Below are 20,791 nucleotides of genomic sequence, written 5' to 3'. Positions count from 1 at the left end.
AAGAAGAGCCTCAGTCTCTTGTTCAGTCCCTTGCTCAGTCTCAGCAAGGGAGGTACCCATGCAGCTGAGGAGCTCCGGGCAAGGCAAGGCAAGCAGATGGATTTTCCAGCTCCTTGCTTCCAATTTGTCTCTCTTGGTCCTTACCTCACCACTTACTCCACAAGGGACTGGGCAAAGGCAGGAAGAGGCGGAGGAAAGAGGCAGTGGGGTTAATACCTTCGTTAAAAGTCTGACCAGACAGTCTAGGGATAATCCATGAGTTTCATTTGTTTATATGATGTACAGCCCCACTTGACACAATTAATGAATAATGGAGTGTCCTCTAAAGAGATACAGTATCTTACAAAGTTCTCAAAACATTTAGTTCTACCTTCCTATATATATTACTACGTGCATACTAATGCTTCTGGCGTGGTGTCCAGAGCGCTCTTCCAACCTCAAACTCTAAATTTCCAGTGGTCCAAGGTGTCGGAGGAGAGGCACAGGACGCTCCCTACCCCACACAGGGACTCTGTTGCTTGCCTTACTTATCATCTTCTCGATGTTTACTTAAACACTCACAAGGGCACACAACTGGGCTCGGAACTACGGAGATTCAGGTGAGTATTTTCTTGGATGGCTCACACTACATATTATGTTACAGAAAGTGCAACGGACTCACAATCAAGGAACCTATATTCTGATTTCAAAACCACCCTCTAAGTTTTGTCATCTGCAAGCTGGGGGTATCGAGGATGACGCGGGAGTAGTGCTTGTGTCGAAGACGGCGGCGATGATAAGAAGAACAGTACTAACACACGGTCTCTGGAGCCTGGAACAACTCCTCTCCTCTCACCTCATCCCCACAGCAGTCCTAAGCAGGAAGGCACTATCGTCACTGCTGTTTTAGAGATGGTAAAACACAGGCACGGAGAAGTCACCACACGTGGCCAAGATCACAGTGAGTCAGATCCCAAAGCTGAGAGTCTGATGCTTCGGCTGGCGCCCTTTAACCATGCGCCATGCTGCCTCTGGACTGCGCATGGCTGTGGACGGGACCCAAGCTCCTGAGCCATTCATTTAACATCCTCGTCCAGGCTACCAACATCTCTTGCTTAGACTCCTGCAAAAGTCTCCTAGCTGGTCTTTCCACTTCTACCCTTGCTCCCTGACAATTTGGTCTCCAGGGAGAAGCAAAGGGCCTGTGTCTAAGACGTAAATCTGAGTTAGCACGACCTCGCCTACAACTTTCCAGTGTCTTCCCACAACCAGAGAATGAAGTCCAAAGTCCTGGACCCAGAGGCCACCATCTCTGCCCCTGGCCTCACATTCTGCCACACTCCCTCTGCTCACGGAGCTCCAGTGGCACCGGCAATCTCTCTGGGCCGTGCCCGTGCTTAGCACACTCCCCACGGTAGCCTTTGCACTTGCTGCTTCCTTGGACCTTCACACCGCTGGCTCCTTGCCACTCAGGAGAGAACTTAAATGCCACTTGCTCAGAGAGTTCTTCCCTGGCCACCAACTCAGTCTAAAGTGGGCCTCCGGTCACTCTAGTCCACCACACGAATGACTTCTTCTGAAACCACCTTATTTACTTCTTTGTTGTCCAGCTACCCCGACCACAGTGTGAGGCCCAGGTCTTTCTTAGTGATGTTTCCAGTATCAAACCCCCAATAGCAGAGATGGTTTTTATACCTAAAAGGAGCTGAATCGATAGCTATGGAGCATATGAATATTTATGGAAATCCTAATCAAACAAGATTATGTTTGTGAAAATGCTTTTTAAAACTATAGTTCTGGGGAGGGGGTGAGGAGGTGGATGAAATAGAGGAAGGGGGATAAAAGGCACAAATTTCCAGTTATAAAATAAGTAGGAAGCAAAGAAGCAATATGCAGCATTGGGAGTATAGGTAATGATAGTGTTACAACTTTAGGGGCACCTGGCTGGCTCAGTCAGAAGAGCGAGCGACTCTTAATCTCGGGGTTGGGAGTTTGAGCCCCACGCTGGGTGTGAAGATTACTTAAATAAATTAAAACTTCAAAAACATAGCGTAGCAACTTCACAGGGTCACAGATGGTAGGCAGCTAGATTTCTTGTGGTCACTGGTAATGCACATAAATGCTGAATCACTATGTTGTACTCCTGAAACTACTACAGTATTATATGTTAGTGACACTTCAATTACAAAAAAGATACTTAAAAAAAAAAAAAAAAAACCTGTGAAATTCCCTGTAAGATATAGGTCTCAAAACTGTCTGTTTCCATTTCATTACAGCGGTCCCGAAGATAAAACTGGCCTGTGGTAAGAGCAAGGACAAATCGGTGCTGATTTTAAAAGACTTTCTGTATACAAGTCACTGTGCTTACCAACTTTATTTCATTGAATCTTCACAACAGCCCTAAATTAGCTTCTATTATTAGCCCCCTTTATAAAAGAGGAAACACGGGAACGTGCTCAACACTGCAGAGTAACGGCGGGGCTGGGACTAAACAGATATGCTCTCGACCACCCTTCATGTGGATATTAATTCTGTTTGATCTATTTTTCCGGAGTGAATTCAACTCTGCAGCCCCACAGTTTCTGCACCATTTGGCAAACACTGTTCTAAATCTTAAAAGGAATACAGAGAATAATTAAGACAATTGATTCCATTTTAAATTTACTCTAACTTTGAAAGAAAATACAAAAAGGAAAGTCCCTATATCAAAATGATTTTAGAGCAGGCACCAACTTGTTCTTGCCTTATAATTAAAAATATAGTCAAATGCAGCGTAGACCCTAAAACCTGTAGGTTTAGGAAAGAACCTAGGAAATAGAGTACACGCCATCCACATCACACTTGTATTAAAATTACGTTTCCAGGGGAGCCAGGCTATACCCCACAAGTGCAGCGATGGTACAGATTATAAATATCTTTGACACACACCTTTATGATCTGCTATCACCTGGGAGGGAAAACATGTTCTTAATTTAAAAAGTTACTACAAGTAAAGACCCCCAGGTAGTGGGGAGGCCTGTGCCGGATTCGAAAGCGGTGAAGTTATGGTTAGGGCCTCTAGATGGCACTCTTCCGTCTTCTTTCAGTTTCCACACAGTGTGTGGTGCATGAAAGGTGAGTCCTCTACCAGATGACCGAGTCAGAAAGACGTTCAGTTACAGGCTTGCTTTAAGACAGGATTTCCAAGGTAGTTTCCTTAAAAACAAAAGAAATCAACACCAATATAATCAGCCTTGCTTTGAAGATGTAGCTAGCTCAATTCGGGATCCTGAAACCTGTATTCAGCCATCCTTCATCACTATTTGATTTCAGATGCCTTGGAAATTCCCCAGAAAAATGCGAACAAGAATTTATACACACAAAAATTGCACGTAATTTCGATCTGTTCAAGGAGCCCCCAAATCATGCCACGGGTTTCTCTGAAGTCTACGGGTCCCAGGTTAAGGCTTCTTGGTGACAGTGAAAATACCTAAGAGACCAGAGTTTTTATCACGTGTGCCCTCCAGAATACCCAGCGTGCAAAGGAACAGAAATCTCACTTTCCATGTGTTGCACAGATGGTAAAACATGACAAAATGCAGAAAGCCAGATATTATCATCAACTCCTACTTCCTACACAGCTCGTGAAATTCAATTCAAGCTAGATTTGAACACACCATTCTACAGAAAATATGGACAGAGGGTGAAGACAAAGGCAATCAATGCCCCAAACCTACTTCCACAATAAACCACGGGACAGTCGATTCAAATGAGTGGAAAGAAGACAGGGCCTCAGATCAAAGGGCACACACGTCAACTTTTCCAGCTGCCAAAGTGCTCTAGTTTAATGTCAAAAACGGCCCCATTCCTGGATCCCTCCCTTGGACAGGCAAGGAGACCAAAGCGCTTCTTAGTGTTGGTGTGCGCCAGCCCAGTGAGGGGTCCCCGCAGCCGCCGCCTCAATCTGCCCCATGCACGATTCCGACCCCGACCCCGACACCGACAGTGTGAATGGCCACGGGCCCTGAAACTCGATCTGCCCACAGAATGCTAACAGGGATGCTCCGCTCAGGCCCTACCCTGCGGCGCTGACGGGTGTTTGGATGACTCTCTGGAGAGAGAGCTGCTGGATGGGCTGGGTCCTCAAATGGGAATTAGTGGAGACTGCCAGCACAATTCCATCTGAGAGGACCAGGTCTCGAACACCTTCCTTCTTTTTGAAACTTGATAATAAACAGTTTTCTCTAAGGGGTTGAAAGTATTTGGCCTGGGGTGTGGAGGGGTGGGGGCGCTAAAGTAAAGGAGGGGGAAGGGGAATTAAAAACCAAGGTCAAATTCACCAAAGAGAGTTAAAGGAAGTTTCGAGGCCAGGAGAAGAAATGAAAACTCAATTTCTGGACTCAAAGTCTGAGAACATGGCCCCTGAAGACAGGTGAAAGGCTACGGGGTTGATCTACCCTGGAGAAGAGAAGGTGTATGTGCAGCAGCCAGGGGTGTACAGGGTGTCCTTCAAGTATGGGAAGGGCTTTTATAAAGAAAACAAAGTGGATTGATACCATGCTGCTCCAGGGGCCTGGATCGAGATAATCAGGAAGTAGCAAGTTCACTTTGGGACACATCTTTCTAATTGTGAGACTTGATCCAAACTCCTGGGCCAGGGTCTTAGGGATCTGAGGAGGGGGCCTCTCAGGGGAGCGAGAAGGGCCGTCAGGTGAGCAGGGCCACACGTGCAGTACGGCTGATGTTATATCCGCCGGTCAGGTTAGTGTTCTGAGTAGGAGTTCGCTTGCAAAGTTAAGTCCAGAAGCAACCAGGTAGGATGAACTCCTCAGTCCCCCTCCAGGCCCGAAAACCATGTAACTGTGAAAAGGGAATGATCCACGTCCTGTGAAATAGCATCATTATCACCAGACACGTTTAATCAGAGGCCGGTACCTGAGATGTCATCAGGAGGGCTCCCAGCATGATGCGAGGACAGAGCCAGGGTCTGCCTGAGCTGTGCGGCCACAGCGCCTACCACACCCGACACGGAACACGCCCCCCACAATGCCGACACGATCGATACTGGACTACGAGACGCTAGACGAGCCGGCCACCGCTCCTTCAAACAACCTTCCTCATCGGATTCTGAGAAACCGCCAACAGAACGGGCCTTCTCCACGCTTCACACCACAAAGAGCAGACAACTGTCATTTTGTAGCAGACTGAGATGTGGCAGTGTTTGGGGGCAAAAGCCTAGGTCAGACGGTTTCCAGGGCTTTCCCCTGCAGCTTTAGGGTCCTTTGTCTCACACAAAGTTGAGTTACGGGGTCCCTAACTCACTGATGCTCTCTGAGAATATAACCTGTGAATCAGACGGGCGCTCGAGTAGACATCTGTGTGCAGGCGGGGCCTCAGCATCGAGGTTCTGTTGCAATGAAATAAAACAACACCTAGCAGCTAAGTCTTTTCCATAAACCCCGTGGATGTGCCTGCAAGAATTAACACTATATCTTTTGCACGTTAACAGGGTGAGGGTGAGAGAAAAGAGTCAAAACCACCATAGGGAGAGAGAGAATGCAAGATTAATAGACCAATTTCTTCAAAAATACTATTTAATAATAATTACTAACATTTACTGAGCACTTAGAGGCTAGGCAGAGTAAGAAACACTTGAAGTTAATTAGGCATTTAATTCACAAACGCCTATTACCGTCATACCCAGTTACAGATAAAGAAATTAAAAATCACAGAAGTTAAGAAACTTGACCTGAATATAACAGGCAAAGCCAGGATACAAATTCTGGTCAGTCTTACTCCAAGGCCAGAGTGTGTAACCCATATGGCACCTAAAATAAATTGATGCTTGATGTTCTACTTAGTAGCTAGCATATCCTTAAAAAAAGCAAAGCAAATCAATTTTCCTTTTCTGATCATCAAATGCCATGTAATCACCATGGGTTCCATCATGATAGAGCCACCTACAAGCCAAGTTCATAAAACATTCATGGTTAGGAGGCTACAAACTAACTGGCAAACAACATCAAGGGAGAATGGCGAGTTGGATGGTGACGATTTCACTGCTCCAGCCAAGAGCGAACTCCGTGCACACACTCTCGCTGGTGCTGATGGAGCCTGCTGGAAAGCCAGAAACGATAAGGTTCCTCAACCCAGGCGCCACAGACAAGGAGAAGGGGTGGGCAGGGATCTGCGGAACTGAATCATCAGAATCTTCAGGCCGATCCTACAGATGGAGGGAATGCCGACCATCGCCAAAGCCCTTCATGTGATGCCAAAGTATGGGACAGGGCAAGGCAATCACTTTCAGCTCTGAGGGCAGAGGAGTGGTCTGAAAGAAATTGAGTCATAGATTCTTTCTGACCACATAAAACTGCTTTGAGCCGGGGGAACAGAAGACATCTGTGTGCCAGGAGGCATGGGAAGAATGCAAGGAAGAAGCAATTACTCAGGAAATTCCTGTTTCTTCCAGGTGCTTGGAAGAAGGGGACACGAGAAGGCATCTCACGTTGAGGACACTCTGGTCGAGACCAGGTGTGTTCAAAGGTAATTCCAAAGCACTCAGCCCGAGAGTTCTTTATCTTCAATAATTGTAACAAAGTTCTTAATAAAATGTTTAATTCCCCAGCACAATTCCAATTGCAAAGAGGGCTCTATTTTTCTCAAATCTCAAAATCCGGAATGGAAACACAAATAAATTGGCTACTAAAATCTCTAAGACGTCTGCTGCCTGGAAAATGGATAACCTTGTATTTTTTTTTTTTTTTTTTTTAATTAAATGGCACTAAAGTCTTAACGCTTTTCGGAAGAAGGACACTATGTCATATACTGTCAGATTGTGTTAGCCATTTGCCTTGCCTAGCTTGGGTACCAGTCTGGGGGAGAAAAGATACTATGATAGCAGACAAATTGGACAAGACAGATGAATGGTCCACAAGGACAGTCTCTGGATGGAGCCATATGGCTTTGACCAGAGCCCTTACTGTACATATTCTGGACTGACACATGTTTGTGCCTCACAAGCTCCTCTTTAATGTTATCTGCCTTTCCCCAAAAGGAAAACCATGCACAAAACATACTGTTCTTCATAATGAAAAGAAAAGAGTCTGTCATCATGTCCTAGTCCTGTCTTAATCACAGCTAAAATAGTGTGTCTGTCTTATAACATTATGAGCCTATAGAAATAATTAAAAAGTAAATCAAAAAGAAATCAGAGGTGTTTTTGCCAAGACATCTTCTTTTGGTTAAGAAGCTGGCCTGAGTTAGGGACCCTCGCTCTGCCCAAAGACAAAGGCCTAGAAGTGACATTTTTTAAATATACCCAAGGAAACCCTGTCATTGTCAGCTGTCAGCTAAGGTCAAACCTGCTTTATATGGTGACTATTTTAAAATCTAAACACAGTAGACAAATGGTCTTGAAATAAGACATTTATTTCTATGTGTAAATACACTGAATATGCTACCCTATAGATGCATTCAGAGACTGCATAAATGTTAAACACAATCATACAAAACATGTTTTTGGTGTTGTTGCCGTGAAATTTTGTTATACTGCCTATTGCTAGAACAATGGTGCTGTAGGGATCGGAAGGCTTTTTATTCCACAAATTCAACTGTGAGACATTACCGTCACAACAGAAATATATAAACATCCCCAACCTGCAAATTACTTAAGGGGGTTTATTTAAAGAAATAGGCAATACCACAGTTTTACATAACCAAAGAAAATACATGTTCTTGAAATTAACTGTAATGGAACCCAATCTACAACAGTGTTGGCTGTAATTAGATGACTCATAAAAAACAAGCATTGAGATCAGTTCCTCTTGTGTTAGAATGGCATCGAGGGGAAAAAAATGTCTTGTTTTGAAATCATTTGCTTTCCATTCTTTTGGGGAAAGAAAACTGGGAGTCCCAGGACTGAAGTATTCAGTAAAATTCCTCGGAGAACAGTCCAACAGTATGAGATCAGACAAGAAAATGGAGAGTGCTGGATCTGAATACAGATCCCAGCACCACCAGTTTCTGCAAATTGTTATCAGAATGTTCTGGAATAAATGCTAAGTTCCTTATAACTAAACCCTGTGAGACACTTTCTGTGGCTGAACACAGAGGCCCAAGGAAGGTAGCCTGGCACAAGTGAGCAAATAGAGATGGGGCTGGTCAGAAAATCTTCTTGTAGGGAATGAACAAGCTTAGGAGGAGAAACTTTTCTCTTTGGTTTCAGCAGTGTTTCCAGACTGATGGGAAAACAAGTGGGTGGCCCATATATCTCCATTCATTAGAAAACCACCACCTCTTTCTTGAACTTTCCCTGGGTGCTAGTTTTCCTAGGTGGCTGGGATGCTGCAGAATGAAGCTTCAGAGATCAGGGGGTTTTGGCTTACAGGCTGGAGAGGCCGACAATCGTCTCCAGCCCCGACCTGGGAGACACCCCGCCGGCTAGAGGGTCTCACTAGAGGCTGTCCTGTTTGAGGTTCACAGTAAAACAAGTTTTTGTTGCTTGTACTGTCATATCATTATTCAAATAGGTTTTTGAGTACTAATGTCAATCCTTAGAGTAGAGCAAAATTCTGCCTTAGTTTTACTCCAGAGTTCAATGTAGAGTACATGATACTAACTCTTTTTTCAATACATAATCCAGATGTAGATGGACAAAGGTATCCACCCCAGGACTCTCTTGATACCTGGAATAACTCGGCAGATGTGTATTTCTTGAGAATTCAAATACCATCAAAGACAGTCAGGCGGTTTCCGAAGCCAGACTGCGAGTGTTCAAATCTCGGCTCTGCCGCTTACCAGCTGTGTGACTGGGGGTATGTTACTCAACCTTACCATGCTTCAATTTTCCTGCTTATCAAATGACAGTAGTCAGCCTACTTCACGGGGGTAGTTCTGAATATAAAACGAGTTAATGCAACAGCGCCTGGTCCAAAGAAAGCGTTCAATGAATGTTAGGTATTACCTAAACCTCTGGAGTCCTTCCAGTCAGAATTTCCTCCCTTTCTCTATTTTCCTCCAAGGGGTTGACATAAGCTCGGAGACGGTTTGCTTGAAAGTGATAATAATAAATAAGGCAGCACCAGTATGTACCCATGGTTTCCCATTATGATAGGTAAAATTAGGGGACACCTGCTTAACTCTGGAGTAGATCCAGCCTCCTCCCTGACACCATTTGTGATTTCTGCTTTCACGAACACGAAAGTGCTACATGGATTTTCTCACTGGCAGTGGAGTATACCCCAAAATGTATGAGAGCCGCCCTGAGGATGCTGAGCCCCTTTGGATATGGAGACTGGCGGGTGAGCAACTTTAATCTCCTGGCCCGGTCCCTCTAAGCAAAGTGCTTTTAGCCAAGCACGATGCTGTGCGGATGTTGATGAGGGAGCCAATCAGGGCAGAGCTGCTGAGTTGAAGTGCAAGCTTTTTGGCAGGGGCTGTACAATACAGTCTCCATCAGAAGCATTATGTAAGCCTGGGTCTTGTGTTCCCAGTGATAAAATGCTTATGCAGTATTACAATTAATTACGGCACAATGAAGTCTAATCAATAAGGACTCAAAAATATTGTCCACAAGAGATCTCTCTCTGCGCTTGCTGTCGCGGCAGGTTTTCCACAGCAAATTAATTTTCCTTCAGTTAAATAAATGACTGATCTTACAATATGTGCTAGCAGGTAGCATGACTGGTGAATAAGACAAACTAGGCTTGAGGAAGTAGGCCTCTGATGGTTTAAAAAAATATACTTGCACTTAATGAGTTTGGTGCTCGAAATATTTAAGTTGCTGGCTTTCCCTCAGTTGGGAGGGAGTGTCAGAGAAGCTGCCAACACATGTGGCCAGGCAACGGCTCATCTTCTGCGACAGCTCAAGAAGCCGCAAGTTTCAACTTTTAATCCTTCCATAATTTCGGCTCAAGGTTTTTCCCTGACCACTCTCCAGGAAGCTCTGAAAACTTTAATCCAAAAACACTGGTCTAGACTAAACTTATTTCACTTGAGACATAGGAAGCCAACCCTGTAATAGATCAAAACATTTTTAAAAGTAGAAGTCGCTTGCCTTGGTCATTCACGTAATAACCTATATAACAAAAGCACGTAAGACCAGTGAATGATTTGGGTCATCAGTGAATTATCTGTTTAATAATAAAACCCAAGAGTCTGGTGTAAGATTCTACTGGTAAGTGGTGATCATTCGGTTTTTCACTAAGAAATATTTACTGAATGTTTATACACTACCAGGTGCTGACAGGTTTTATGGGAGATGATGACGCGTGGATCACCGTTCTGATATAAAGAAGCTTATATTCTAGGGGAGAGGGGAAAAGGACATACATGTAATTGTAAAACGAGGTGGTACAAAATTGTTCAGCCTCAAATAAACCCTCTTTTAAATTTATACGGCTATGCTCCAACTTGGAAGCACGTCTTCAGTGGATCTTGGGATGACCATGGAAGGAAGCCTGTATCCAACATATAAGACCAGGCATAGAAATATCCATTAATTGTGAGGACACTTCATTCCACACATTACTGACAATAAAGAGACGCTTAGAATTCCTGAACTAACTGCGTCCATCTGTAGAGCATGGACACCACACAGCTGCAGATATTCTGGAATTCGACTTAGCTAGAAGAAGCTAGATGGTGCGGCCTTACCCACTTGGCCTCCCAAGTGCTAATTTAGAAACCAATCGCGGCTCTGCCGGAGCATCCAAATCCTTCAGGCAGAAAAGTGGATCAACTCAGCTCAAGCCTATGACAACAGCCTGAGAAAAGAAAGGATCTGGCTCTTTAGGACTTTCCTCGACCACGGTATCTTCTGTGGCACCGTAAGAGCCGAGCTGACAGGCTGGAAAGTAGCTGGCTCCAGCCTTAGACAAAAAGTTAGCTCCGGCTCTGTGGTGACGTGTCCCTGCACCCAGAACCTAGGGGTGTAAGCAGAAACGGGGCTCGGGAACAGACGCTGAGCTTCCTTCAGGTGATCTTGGAATTTTACGGCACTATCGTGTCTGAGCTACGAAAAGACTAAACGGCCTATGAGTTCATTTTCTCCTATGCCTTGTCCTTTTGACAGTGTTGTCTGCTGGGCCGTGGGATTCAGGCCCATGCTATTAGGCAAGGCCAAGCACATGTACGTCCCTGAGGGCAGGAGAGCTCATCCTGGTAACACAGCAATTGTCTCCTCATTTCCTAGGCTGGGTTGTTTTTCATTTTCTGTATTTAATTGTATGAAAATGTTTACTCCTACTTAGGGAATTACTTGTTCAGAATTAAAAAGCGGCCACCTTTAGGATAATAATATTGACATTCTCTGAGCCTTTACACTTTCATGTTAACCTATATTACAAATATTAGTTCTTTCTAAGTCGTTAAAATACTCTACAGTTTATTTCTAAGCACTAATAGACAATGTGGTTGACAGCATGGTCAGTTTTACCAGCTCCACTATCCGAAGCCAGCTCCGGTGAGGCTGGAGTAAAAATCTTCTGCTCTGACGCAAGGGGGTGGGGGTGGAGGGCAGAGAGAATCCAAGTTGCTCGCAGGAAATACTGGGGACATTGGAAGAGCAGAGGAAGCGGTTTGTTTACCTTGCCCTTTCTTTGCAACAGTGTGGCGCAGTCAAACAAATACTGAATACAGGACCAAGTTAGTCATTTACTACCTGTGTGACTCCAGGCAAGTCAAGCCCTGCCTTCAAACTTCACTGGCAAAATGCTAAAAGAGTATGTATCAATACCAATTCCAGAGCAAAGTTATATAGCCCAAATCAGATCAAGTATAAGAAGTATTTTGTAAACTCAAAAGCCCTAAAGATATGTAAATCACTATTACTGCTATTATTATTATTTGAATTCAAGTGTACATGCTGGAGGAGTTGTGATAGTTAGCATTTTAACGAACCTAGGTAGGCATCCATTCATTTAACAAATATCTACTGAGTGCCTACTAGGACCCAGGCATTGTCCTAAGCCCTAGGAATACAGCAGTAAACAAAATTTTATTGCAGTCAAGAGGCAGTGGGGATAGGGACACAACGAACAAGTGAGGTCAGGCAGTGGTCCTTGCCGTGTAAAAAAAAATGAAGCAGAGGGGCGCCTGGGTGGCTCAGTCGGTTGGGCGTCCGACTTCGGCTCAGGTCATGATCTCACGGTCCGTGCGTTCGAGCCCCGTGTCGGGCTCTGTGCTGACAGCGCGGAGCCTGGAGCCTGCTTTGGATTCTGTGTCTCCCTCTCTCTCTGCCCCTCCCCGACGCACGCTCTGTCTCTATCAAAAAATGAATTTAAAAAAAAAAAATGAAGAAGAGTTCTGGAAAGAGAATGATGAGGGGTAGTCAAAAAGCACCTCTCAGAAGGGACTTTTAAGCGGAACCCTCACGTGAAATGAGGAAGCAAGCCTGCGTGAATATTTGAAGGAACCGGGATGTTTGTGCTTGGCGAGTGTGACAAACAGCAAGGATGCCTCAGTGACTGGCGCTCAGAACCCATGGTGACCAGTAGCAGGAAATAAGATTAAAGAGGAGGGCCAATCACGGCTGTACCTTGTTGGCCATCATGATAATGGCTTTTTGAACTTTATTCTAAGTGCAAATGCAGGCCAGGGGAGGATTTTAAACAGGACTCCATTTACTAACTACTTCCTATTTACTAAGTCCTGTTACATGCCAGGTACTATGGGAGGATGTAGACAACTGTGAAAAGAAGACACTTCATCTTTATTTTCTCTAAGCTTGGTCTGGTGTGGAAGATGTACAATGAAAGAAGTAATTACAATAAAGTTTAGTAAGTCCCATGATAAAAGAAAAAAAAAAAAAACCCAGATCCGAAGACTGGTAGAAATTACCTCATTTCTTTTTCTAGCACATCTAATTTCTTATTCTAGAACAGAGGAGTGGGTGGAGTCGGGCTAGGGCAGGAGGAAGCATTCTGGGCAGAGGGAACTGTTCTAAAGCACATCATTTGTCCTGGGAACTAGAAGGAAGTCAGGCTGATTAGGTATAGAAAGGAAGTTGGGGTCGAAAAGACAGGCAGGCACTGGGTCATAAGGTATTTCTAGGCCGCTGTTTTTCAAACAGCAGTCACGAGATCAGTCTAGGAAGTTATAATCGGCATTTTTTTAATGTAAAATATACTGGGGTGTACTGCACATCATAGTAAGGGCATGTGTTGTTTTTTTTTTTTTTTTTTTTAAAAAAAAACAACCTCTGTTCAGTAGTATGGACATCTGTGTGTTCCAGGTCACAGTATAACACATTATTTACTATGGTCATGGTCAAAGTGTTTGAAAGTCAATGCTCGTGCCACGTTAACCAGTGAACTTTAGCCTAGAGGCAAGCCACTGGAAAGTTTAAGCTGGAAAATGGATTGATCAGACTTGTGTACGTGTATGTGTTCACTGCTTGTTTCTATACATGTGCTCCTGTAGCAGTGTGGAGAATGGATTAGGGAGGGGCGAGACTGGAGCCAGAAATCCATTTAGTTGGCTATTTTGTTTTATTTTTTTTTTTTAATGTTTATTTATTTTTGAGACAGAGAGAGACAGAGCATGAACAGGGGAGGGTCAGAGAGAGAGGGAGACACAGAATCTGAAACAGGCTCCGGGCTCCGAGCTGTCAGCACAGAGCCCGACGCGGGGCTCGAACTCACGGACTGCGAGATCATGACCTGGGCTGAAGGCAGACGCTCAACCGACTGAGCCACCCAGGCGCCCCTAGTTGGCTATTTTTTAATCCAGGCAAGAGCCACTGCAGAAGATAGGTATGGAGGGTTGAATGGACAGGATCTGGTAACTGATCAGCTGTGGCAATGGTGAGAGAGGAGGGGGAATGAGGCTGGTTCCTGCCTTCTTCAGATGGTGATGCCATTCACTGAGATAGGGAACGAAGGATAGGGAGGGGGAGACTTAAGGTCGGTTTTGAAAATGTTTCTATTGATGTGAATTCAAGACATAAAAGTGAAGTTGATCAGTGGCTACAGGCTGGTTAGGTCACCCTTCGTCCCAGAGGAGAGGTCTGGGCCAGAGGGTTCATGGAGCATTAACTGGGGACTGAGAGTCACGGTCATCACCGAAGCCATGGCGGTAAATAAGATGGCTCAGAATGATGGTGGAAAAGAAGAAAGCCTGAAAGGATGAACAGAGAAAGAGAAAACTGGGGGAGATGACAAAGAAGGTGCATCCAGAGAGACAGGAGGAACACTGGAGGGCATGGCATCCGAGAAGCAGGGAGAAAAAAGTATTTGACAAAGTAAGGAGTGACTCACCTATAAGAAAATACACAACCTGATTTAAAAATGGGCAAAACACTTGGACAGACAAGTCACCAAAGAAGACAGACTGATGGCAGACACCCATAAGAAAAGGTGCTCCTCATCATACATCATGAGGGAATTGCAAATTAAAGTAACAAGAAACCACTACTCATCTATCTATGAGCCTGTCAAAACCTCAAGCCCTGACAACACAAACTGCTGGGGAGGATGTACAGCAACAGGAACTCTCGCTCATTGCTGGGAGGAAGGCAGAAGGGCGCAGCCGCCTTAACAGACAGTTTGGCGGTTTCTTACAAAACCAAACATATTCTTCCATTTTGTCCAGCAATCACACTTCCTCGTATTTGCCCAAAGGGTTGAAAACTTGTGTCCACACCAAAACCTGCCCAAGATGTTTAGAGCAGCTTTATTCACAACTGCCCAAACTTGGAAGCAACCAAGTCGTCCGCTGGGTAAACAGATAAACTGGGGTATAGCCACACGATGGAATGTTATTTGGCATTAAAAAGGAATGAGCGATCGGGCCATGAAAAGACAGAGAGGAACCTTACATACATAGTACTGGGGATTCCGACTACTATGCGTGACATTCTAGAAAAGGCTCAAGTTAACGATGGAGACAGTAAAATGATCAGTGGCTACCAGAGGTTGGGGGGAGGGGTAAACAGGCACCGAGGAGCTTTAGGGCAGTGGAACTGCTCAGTATGACAGCACAACGGTAGATACACGTCACCACGTATTTGTCCCAATTTACAGGACGTAAACCAAGGGTGAGCCCTAATGTAAACTATGGATCTGGGAGGATCATCTGGGGCAGTGTCAATGCAGGCTGATGGACTGTAACAGATACTCTTCCCCGGTGTAGACGCTGAAGGTGGGGAAGGCCGTGAGTGTGAGGGGACGAGGATAGATGGCAACTGGCTACGCTTTGTGTTCACTTCTGCTGTGAACCTAATACTATGTGAACATAATACAGTTTATGTGTAAAAATGAAAGAAAGTGAGGAAGGGTTAAGTGCTAACTACTGCTGGCCAGTCATTAAGATAAAGACGGAGGACATCCAGTGGATGACGGCATGATCACTGGTGGCCGGCCAGAGCCGTCTACTGGACCTCATCCCTGCTTCCTTTTATAGTAAAATTGGGAATAGCTGTGTCCATTTCTTCTTGCTATTTCCCTCCCATTCCTTTTCTGTTGTAGCCACATGAATTCAGTTCTTGCTCCTGTCCCTCCGCCAACACTGTATGTCAACGTCATCGATTAAGCTCCACGTTCCTAAATCCAATGAGCTCTCACTCATCTGTTCTGACCTGTCAGCAGCACCCCACACAATTCTTCACTCTGTCCTCCCTGAAACATTTTCTTACTTCTTTTCCAGGACCGCGGACCCTCTGGCTTGCCTCCGCTAGCGATCCCTGTGCCAATCCTTCATCTTCCTGATCTCTCTGTTAGTGCGTTCCAGAGATCAATCCCTGGGCCTCTTCTCTACATCACTGCCTATAAAGCGATCTCATCTCTAGCTCTGAATGTTATCTCTACACTGATGGTTCCCAAATGGACATCCCTAGCCCGTGCCTCTCAACCAACCTGCAGCCTTATATCCCAACAGCTTACACAGTATCTCAGCCTATAGGTGGGTAACAGGCATCTCAAAAGAACTCATCTAAAACATTTCTCCAAACAGTAAGTATTCTTCCCTAGCCATCCTCACCTCTGTTGGCAGTAAATCCAACCTTGGCAGCTGCTCAAGCCAAAACCCCTGGAGTTACCTTTAATTATTCTTTCCCTCACGTCAAATCCGACACAAGTGTTGTTGGAACTGGACTTGCCTAGGTTCAAATTCTAGTCCAAACGCTTCGCAGCTGGGTTATCTTTGCAAAACTGCTAAACGTGTCCTGGCTTCCGTTTTATCACTTGTAAAATGGAGGTGATAGTCTTACGTATCTCGTTGGTATAATAATGAAATGAGTCAATGTTTGTAAAATGCTCTGGCTGGTGCCTGCCACAATATGTACTACCTCTTGAATCTGACCGCTTCTTACCATCTCCACCTCCACACCCTGTCTGGGAACTAGCCGCCAGTGTCTCTCATTTGGATTATTGCAAAAGTCTCCCGCCTTCAGCCCCTAAGCCTTTTAACCAGGCAGAGCAGTCAAAGTGATTTTCTTAAAACTGTATCACACTCAAAAGCTTTTGACATTTTTTTGTCTTTGAAAATTTTGATAATCAAAGTTAGGAAAAACACAAGTCAGATCAGATCAGATCAGATCAGTCCGCTGTTAAAACGCTTTGATTCTCTGCATTTCACTCTAAGTAAAAACTCAGGTCTTTGCACTCAGTGACTGGGCCCTCCAAGTAAGCTCCCCTTGCCTCTCTGACCTCATCTCTCTCTTGTCCCTGTCACTCCTTCCAAGCACAGACCCCCCACCCCTCTCCGCTCCATAAACACCAGCATGCTCCCTCCGGGCGGCCTCTGCACCAGCGGCCTCCGGGCTGGCTGCCCCAGCTGGAAAGCTCAACTTCAGACTGCAGAGCTCACTCCCTCACCTTCTTTAAGTCTGTGCTGAAATGTCACTTTCTCCGTGACGGGGCCCCCTGGGTGTACCTTTTCAAATAACCTCCCCTCCCCACCAGCCCTGAGCCTTCTCTATTTTCCTTTTCTCACAGCACTTCTCATTATCAGACAGAATATTAGGCCATTAATTCTAAGGAGACTTAAAGTGAAATCTAGAAAAAGTTTCCTGTTTGTTCAAAAATGCAATTCCCATGTGCTTCTACTGCGTCACCAACCGCGGGCCATCCACTGTGTATGCTGTTGCTTACAGTGAAAACATGACGACAAAGTAAAACGAACTAGGTTGTTGACTGCACTGTTTCTAAACTGTTCTCATGTGCATATAAATGGTGATAAAACACTGCACATTCTGGGTGTGTGGTGTCTGTTTTCAAAGTGTTACATCTTTCCAAAAACTACTTACCCTACTGCCCACTCATTTAAAAAATACTTTTTTATTTGAGTCTGGATAAACTGTCACGCGAGTAGGAAATGCAGCAGCAGCAAGGCCGAAACGAAAAGCCTGCTCTATCCTTGTCCCTTACTGCCACATCTCTATGGGGCCCCAGGAAATGGAAATATCCTGAAAAAGGGTGGGAGAGGGGGAGAAAAGGACAGGGGTGAAACGGGAGTATTTACTGCCTTGCAACTATGTGATGGGCCCACTGACTCTTTCCATAAGTCACTTAACTTAGTCTTCGTAGTAACGCCCTCACGAACCTGCCAGCCACGTACAGATGAGGAAACCAAAACTCATACGGATTTAGCAATCGGCCACACAACACTGGCAGCTACATGCGGAGCCCGGAGCCAAACTCAGGCCAACTCGGGCAGGGCCCTCTGATGCCACAGTCTATACACTGTGTTGTTAGAGAACCTCGCTTCTGGAGAGGCCAGTTCAGCCAACTGAAGCAAAGAAAGGCTGCCGGACGAGCCATGTGTAGTCTATCCCTCAATTCCTGCGTAACTCAGCACGTGTAACTTTCCGTGAACCCAGTCACTGCTGTGTGCTGCTCACTCCCTTACCTGTGGACATAAAAAATGGGATGCGGAACTTTCCACTCAACACCCGGGCCCGCAGATTCTGCAGTGTGCTCCCATCAAACGGCAGGGCACCGCACACAAGCACATACAGGACGACTCCAAGGCTCTGCATCCCAAACAGAGAGGACACACAGTTAATCGCATCAGAGGAGACAGAAGAGGCCATTACGGCACGTGTGTGAGGATGACGGCGAGTCATGCACAAGATGATGGAGCCACCTTTTCCCCCCAATCTGTGTGAGAAATAATATGGGCACTGGCCAGGCCAATCATCTTCAGGACAGCTAATGCTCTTCCTCACTTCCAAACATTAATTTGGGGTAACACAATGAGAATTTCTCTTGGTACTCAACTTCTGGGGAGAAGGCAACTGGCACCAACAGAGCCTTGATCTCTTGTCTGTTACTAGCGAGGGCACCCATCCGAGCTTGCTCTTGGGCTTTTTTTTTGCAGATGCAAAAGGCAGAGCTTTTTTCTGTGGCTGGGTCCACCACACAAGAGCTGGAGGAAAGACTCTGCACCAAGAACCGGGAATTCAAAGAATAGGGGTCAAGATCTCAATTCGCATGTGGCATTAGGGGTCACCCGGAGGGAAGACAGCTGTTAGCAAGCGAGGGTGAGGACCACCATGGGGTCTAAGAGAAGACAGTACATACCCAGATGTCCACTTTGGGCCCATCATATTCTTTTCCTTCAAAGAGTTCGGGCGCGGCATAGGGAGGGCTTCCACACCAGGTCTTCAGCAGCTGCCCAGGAGTGAACAGGTTACTGAAGCCGAAATCTACAAAGACAAATAGCTCATGTTATCTCAGCCCTGAACATACCAGCTTCTAGTCACTGAATAAAGGCTCTGGATCATGAAATTTGAGAATCAAATGTGAAAAGAGGATCCTGAGAGGGGCGCCTGGGTGGCTTAGTCTGTTAAGCGTCTGACTCCAGCTCAGGTCATGATCTCATGGCGCGTGGGTTCGAGCCCCACGTCGGGGTCTGTGCTGACAGCTCGGAGCCTGGAGCCTGCTTGGGATTCTGTGTCTCCCTCTCTCTCTCTGCCCCTCCTCTGCTCATGTTCTCTCTCTCTCTTTCTCAAAATAAACACACATTAAATTAAAAAAAAATTTTTTTTTTAAAGAAAAGAGGACTCTTAGAAATTACACAACCATGTGTTAACTAACTTGGATTTAAATTAAAAAATAATAAAATAAAAAAGAAATTATACAACCAGTCACTTGAACTTAACACGAATCACAGTGAAAGGGAGATACGGATGAGCTGGAATGTGAGAGATATCTGGCTAACTACAAGTAAACATGACGGGTTTATGTCAGCAAAACCAACACCGTTCCTTTCATAACCCATGCTGAGTGAAGCAAGCACACCTGTTCCTTTAAGAACAAAAACAATACTGGGTAGCGACTGGTGTTAAGACTGCATCAGAACCCGTAACTACATGTAAGCCCACTCACCCGGACCCAGAATTTTCATGTTATTTTTACTTCTTAGGACAAACACATTTATGACCACTAGAGACACACTGACTTGAAAACTTAGACAAAGTGACGTCATTATCATTAAGGTGGCTTATTCAAAAGAAAGAGTAGGCAACTTATTTACAAACTGAAACAGGAATGCTTACAATTCAACTCCAAGCCCCTTTGTGCTTCAACTGCCCCCTGCTTTTCTTCCCGTCCCACTGTTTTAAGAGAGAGCAGATGAGAGAGATGGGGGGCGGAGGGGGACTGGAGAAAATGGGCAAGGATGGCAGGCCAAAGGATAGACAGCCGTTGAGTCCAGACACTTTCTTGTGTGTGCGTGTTTAGGAAGCAAGTTGTATGGAGCCCAGCCTAGAACACTGCCCGCCCAGGGCCGGCCACACTCCCTACCGTCACAGCACCTGAAAATGCGGAGCACCCCCTGCTCTCCCCTCCATGGTTTCACTTCCCTTGACAACACTGTCTCCATTTGCTATCTGCTTTGCTCCTTTCTTCCTCCCACCTGGGCAGGTGTTTTCTTACAAGGCATGCACTGATTTTTGTCTCTTATTCCTTGCTGTAAGGTCGACTCTTCTGGTCTCACAGCTTCTGTTATCATTTGTTTGGTAATAATACTCCAAATTTACATCTCTGGTCCTGGTACCCACTCTCAAGGTCCTGACATGAGCTTCTAATGCTTATCTGGGAAGAAACAGCTCAAACTGGCCATTTTCTGAAATCGAATCTGTTCTTCCAGTGATGTTCCCATTAGTGTTTGTTAACGGCATTACCAGCCCAGCTACAAAGAGCACTGGAGCCCCCATTCTCCCTCTCATTTCCCATTTCAAACTGGTAATAAAGTGTGGCCTGAATCCATTTTCTTGTATTTCCATTCCTAGCACCTTAGTTCATATCCCTATTCTCTCTGACCGAGACTCATGCACAGCTTACCACCTCTATTTCATTTCCCTCTAGGCCACCCATTCGTAGCACAGTGGTGGTCACCCAGATCACTCCTCATTCGAAAACACTGGTGGTTCCCATCCGCTCACAGAATAGTCTATCCCTCTTAGCACTGTCCCCGGCCCCACCCACCCTCCCGACTTCTCCTGGCCATTCTAGCATTGCTAGACGACTCACATCCTGTGTCTATGTGCCTTCCTTTGGCTATTTCCTCTCTGTGCCATGACTTTTCCTTTCTTTTCCACATTCGAAATATCACTTATTTCCAAGGCCCAGACAAATATTACTTCCTGTATGAAGCCTTAACTGATTTCCCCAACAAAAGACAAGGTCAATGGCTTCCTCCTCTGTGCTTCCATAGCCCTTGAGTTGTGCCTCTACATCCCAATTACTCTGCTTATATCATACTTAGTTGCATTATGTGTTTATGCCCTCTGCCAGTGAGTGGATGGGAGGGATACAGCTTTACTTAACCATTTCCACACAGTGCTTTCCTACATAGCAGGGACTCGAGAAAGGGTCACTGAATGAACTGGCAA

General features: G+C 45.4%; 1 protein-coding gene across 9 annotated transcripts in view; it reads right to left on the bottom strand.

The window, feature by feature from the left end:
- SIK3 (SIK family kinase 3) overlaps positions 1–20,791 on the bottom strand; it is a 244,593-nt gene that overhangs the window by 32,911 nt on the left and 190,891 nt on the right. For 8 of the 9 annotated variants that reach the window (XM_053204065.1, XM_053204067.1, XM_027036590.2 and 5 more), the window contains exons 5-6: positions 18,477–18,601; positions 17,803–17,926 (exon numbers count right to left, since the gene is read on the bottom strand). In XM_053204065.1, coding sequence (XP_053060040.1) covers positions 17,803–17,926; positions 18,477–18,601 — 249 coding nt within the window. Of the gene's footprint in view, positions 1–9; positions 3,175–17,802; positions 17,927–18,476; positions 18,602–20,791 lie in introns of those variants that run through there. The other variant, XM_027036591.2, reaches the window with a different exon arrangement.

Source organism: Acinonyx jubatus, chromosome D1 (assembly GCF_027475565.1).
Source record: "Acinonyx jubatus isolate Ajub_Pintada_27869175 chromosome D1, VMU_Ajub_asm_v1.0, whole genome shotgun sequence".
Classification (NCBI taxonomy): domain Eukaryota; kingdom Metazoa; phylum Chordata; class Mammalia; order Carnivora; family Felidae; genus Acinonyx; species Acinonyx jubatus.
This window is presented reverse-complemented; position numbering and strand designations above follow the sequence as displayed.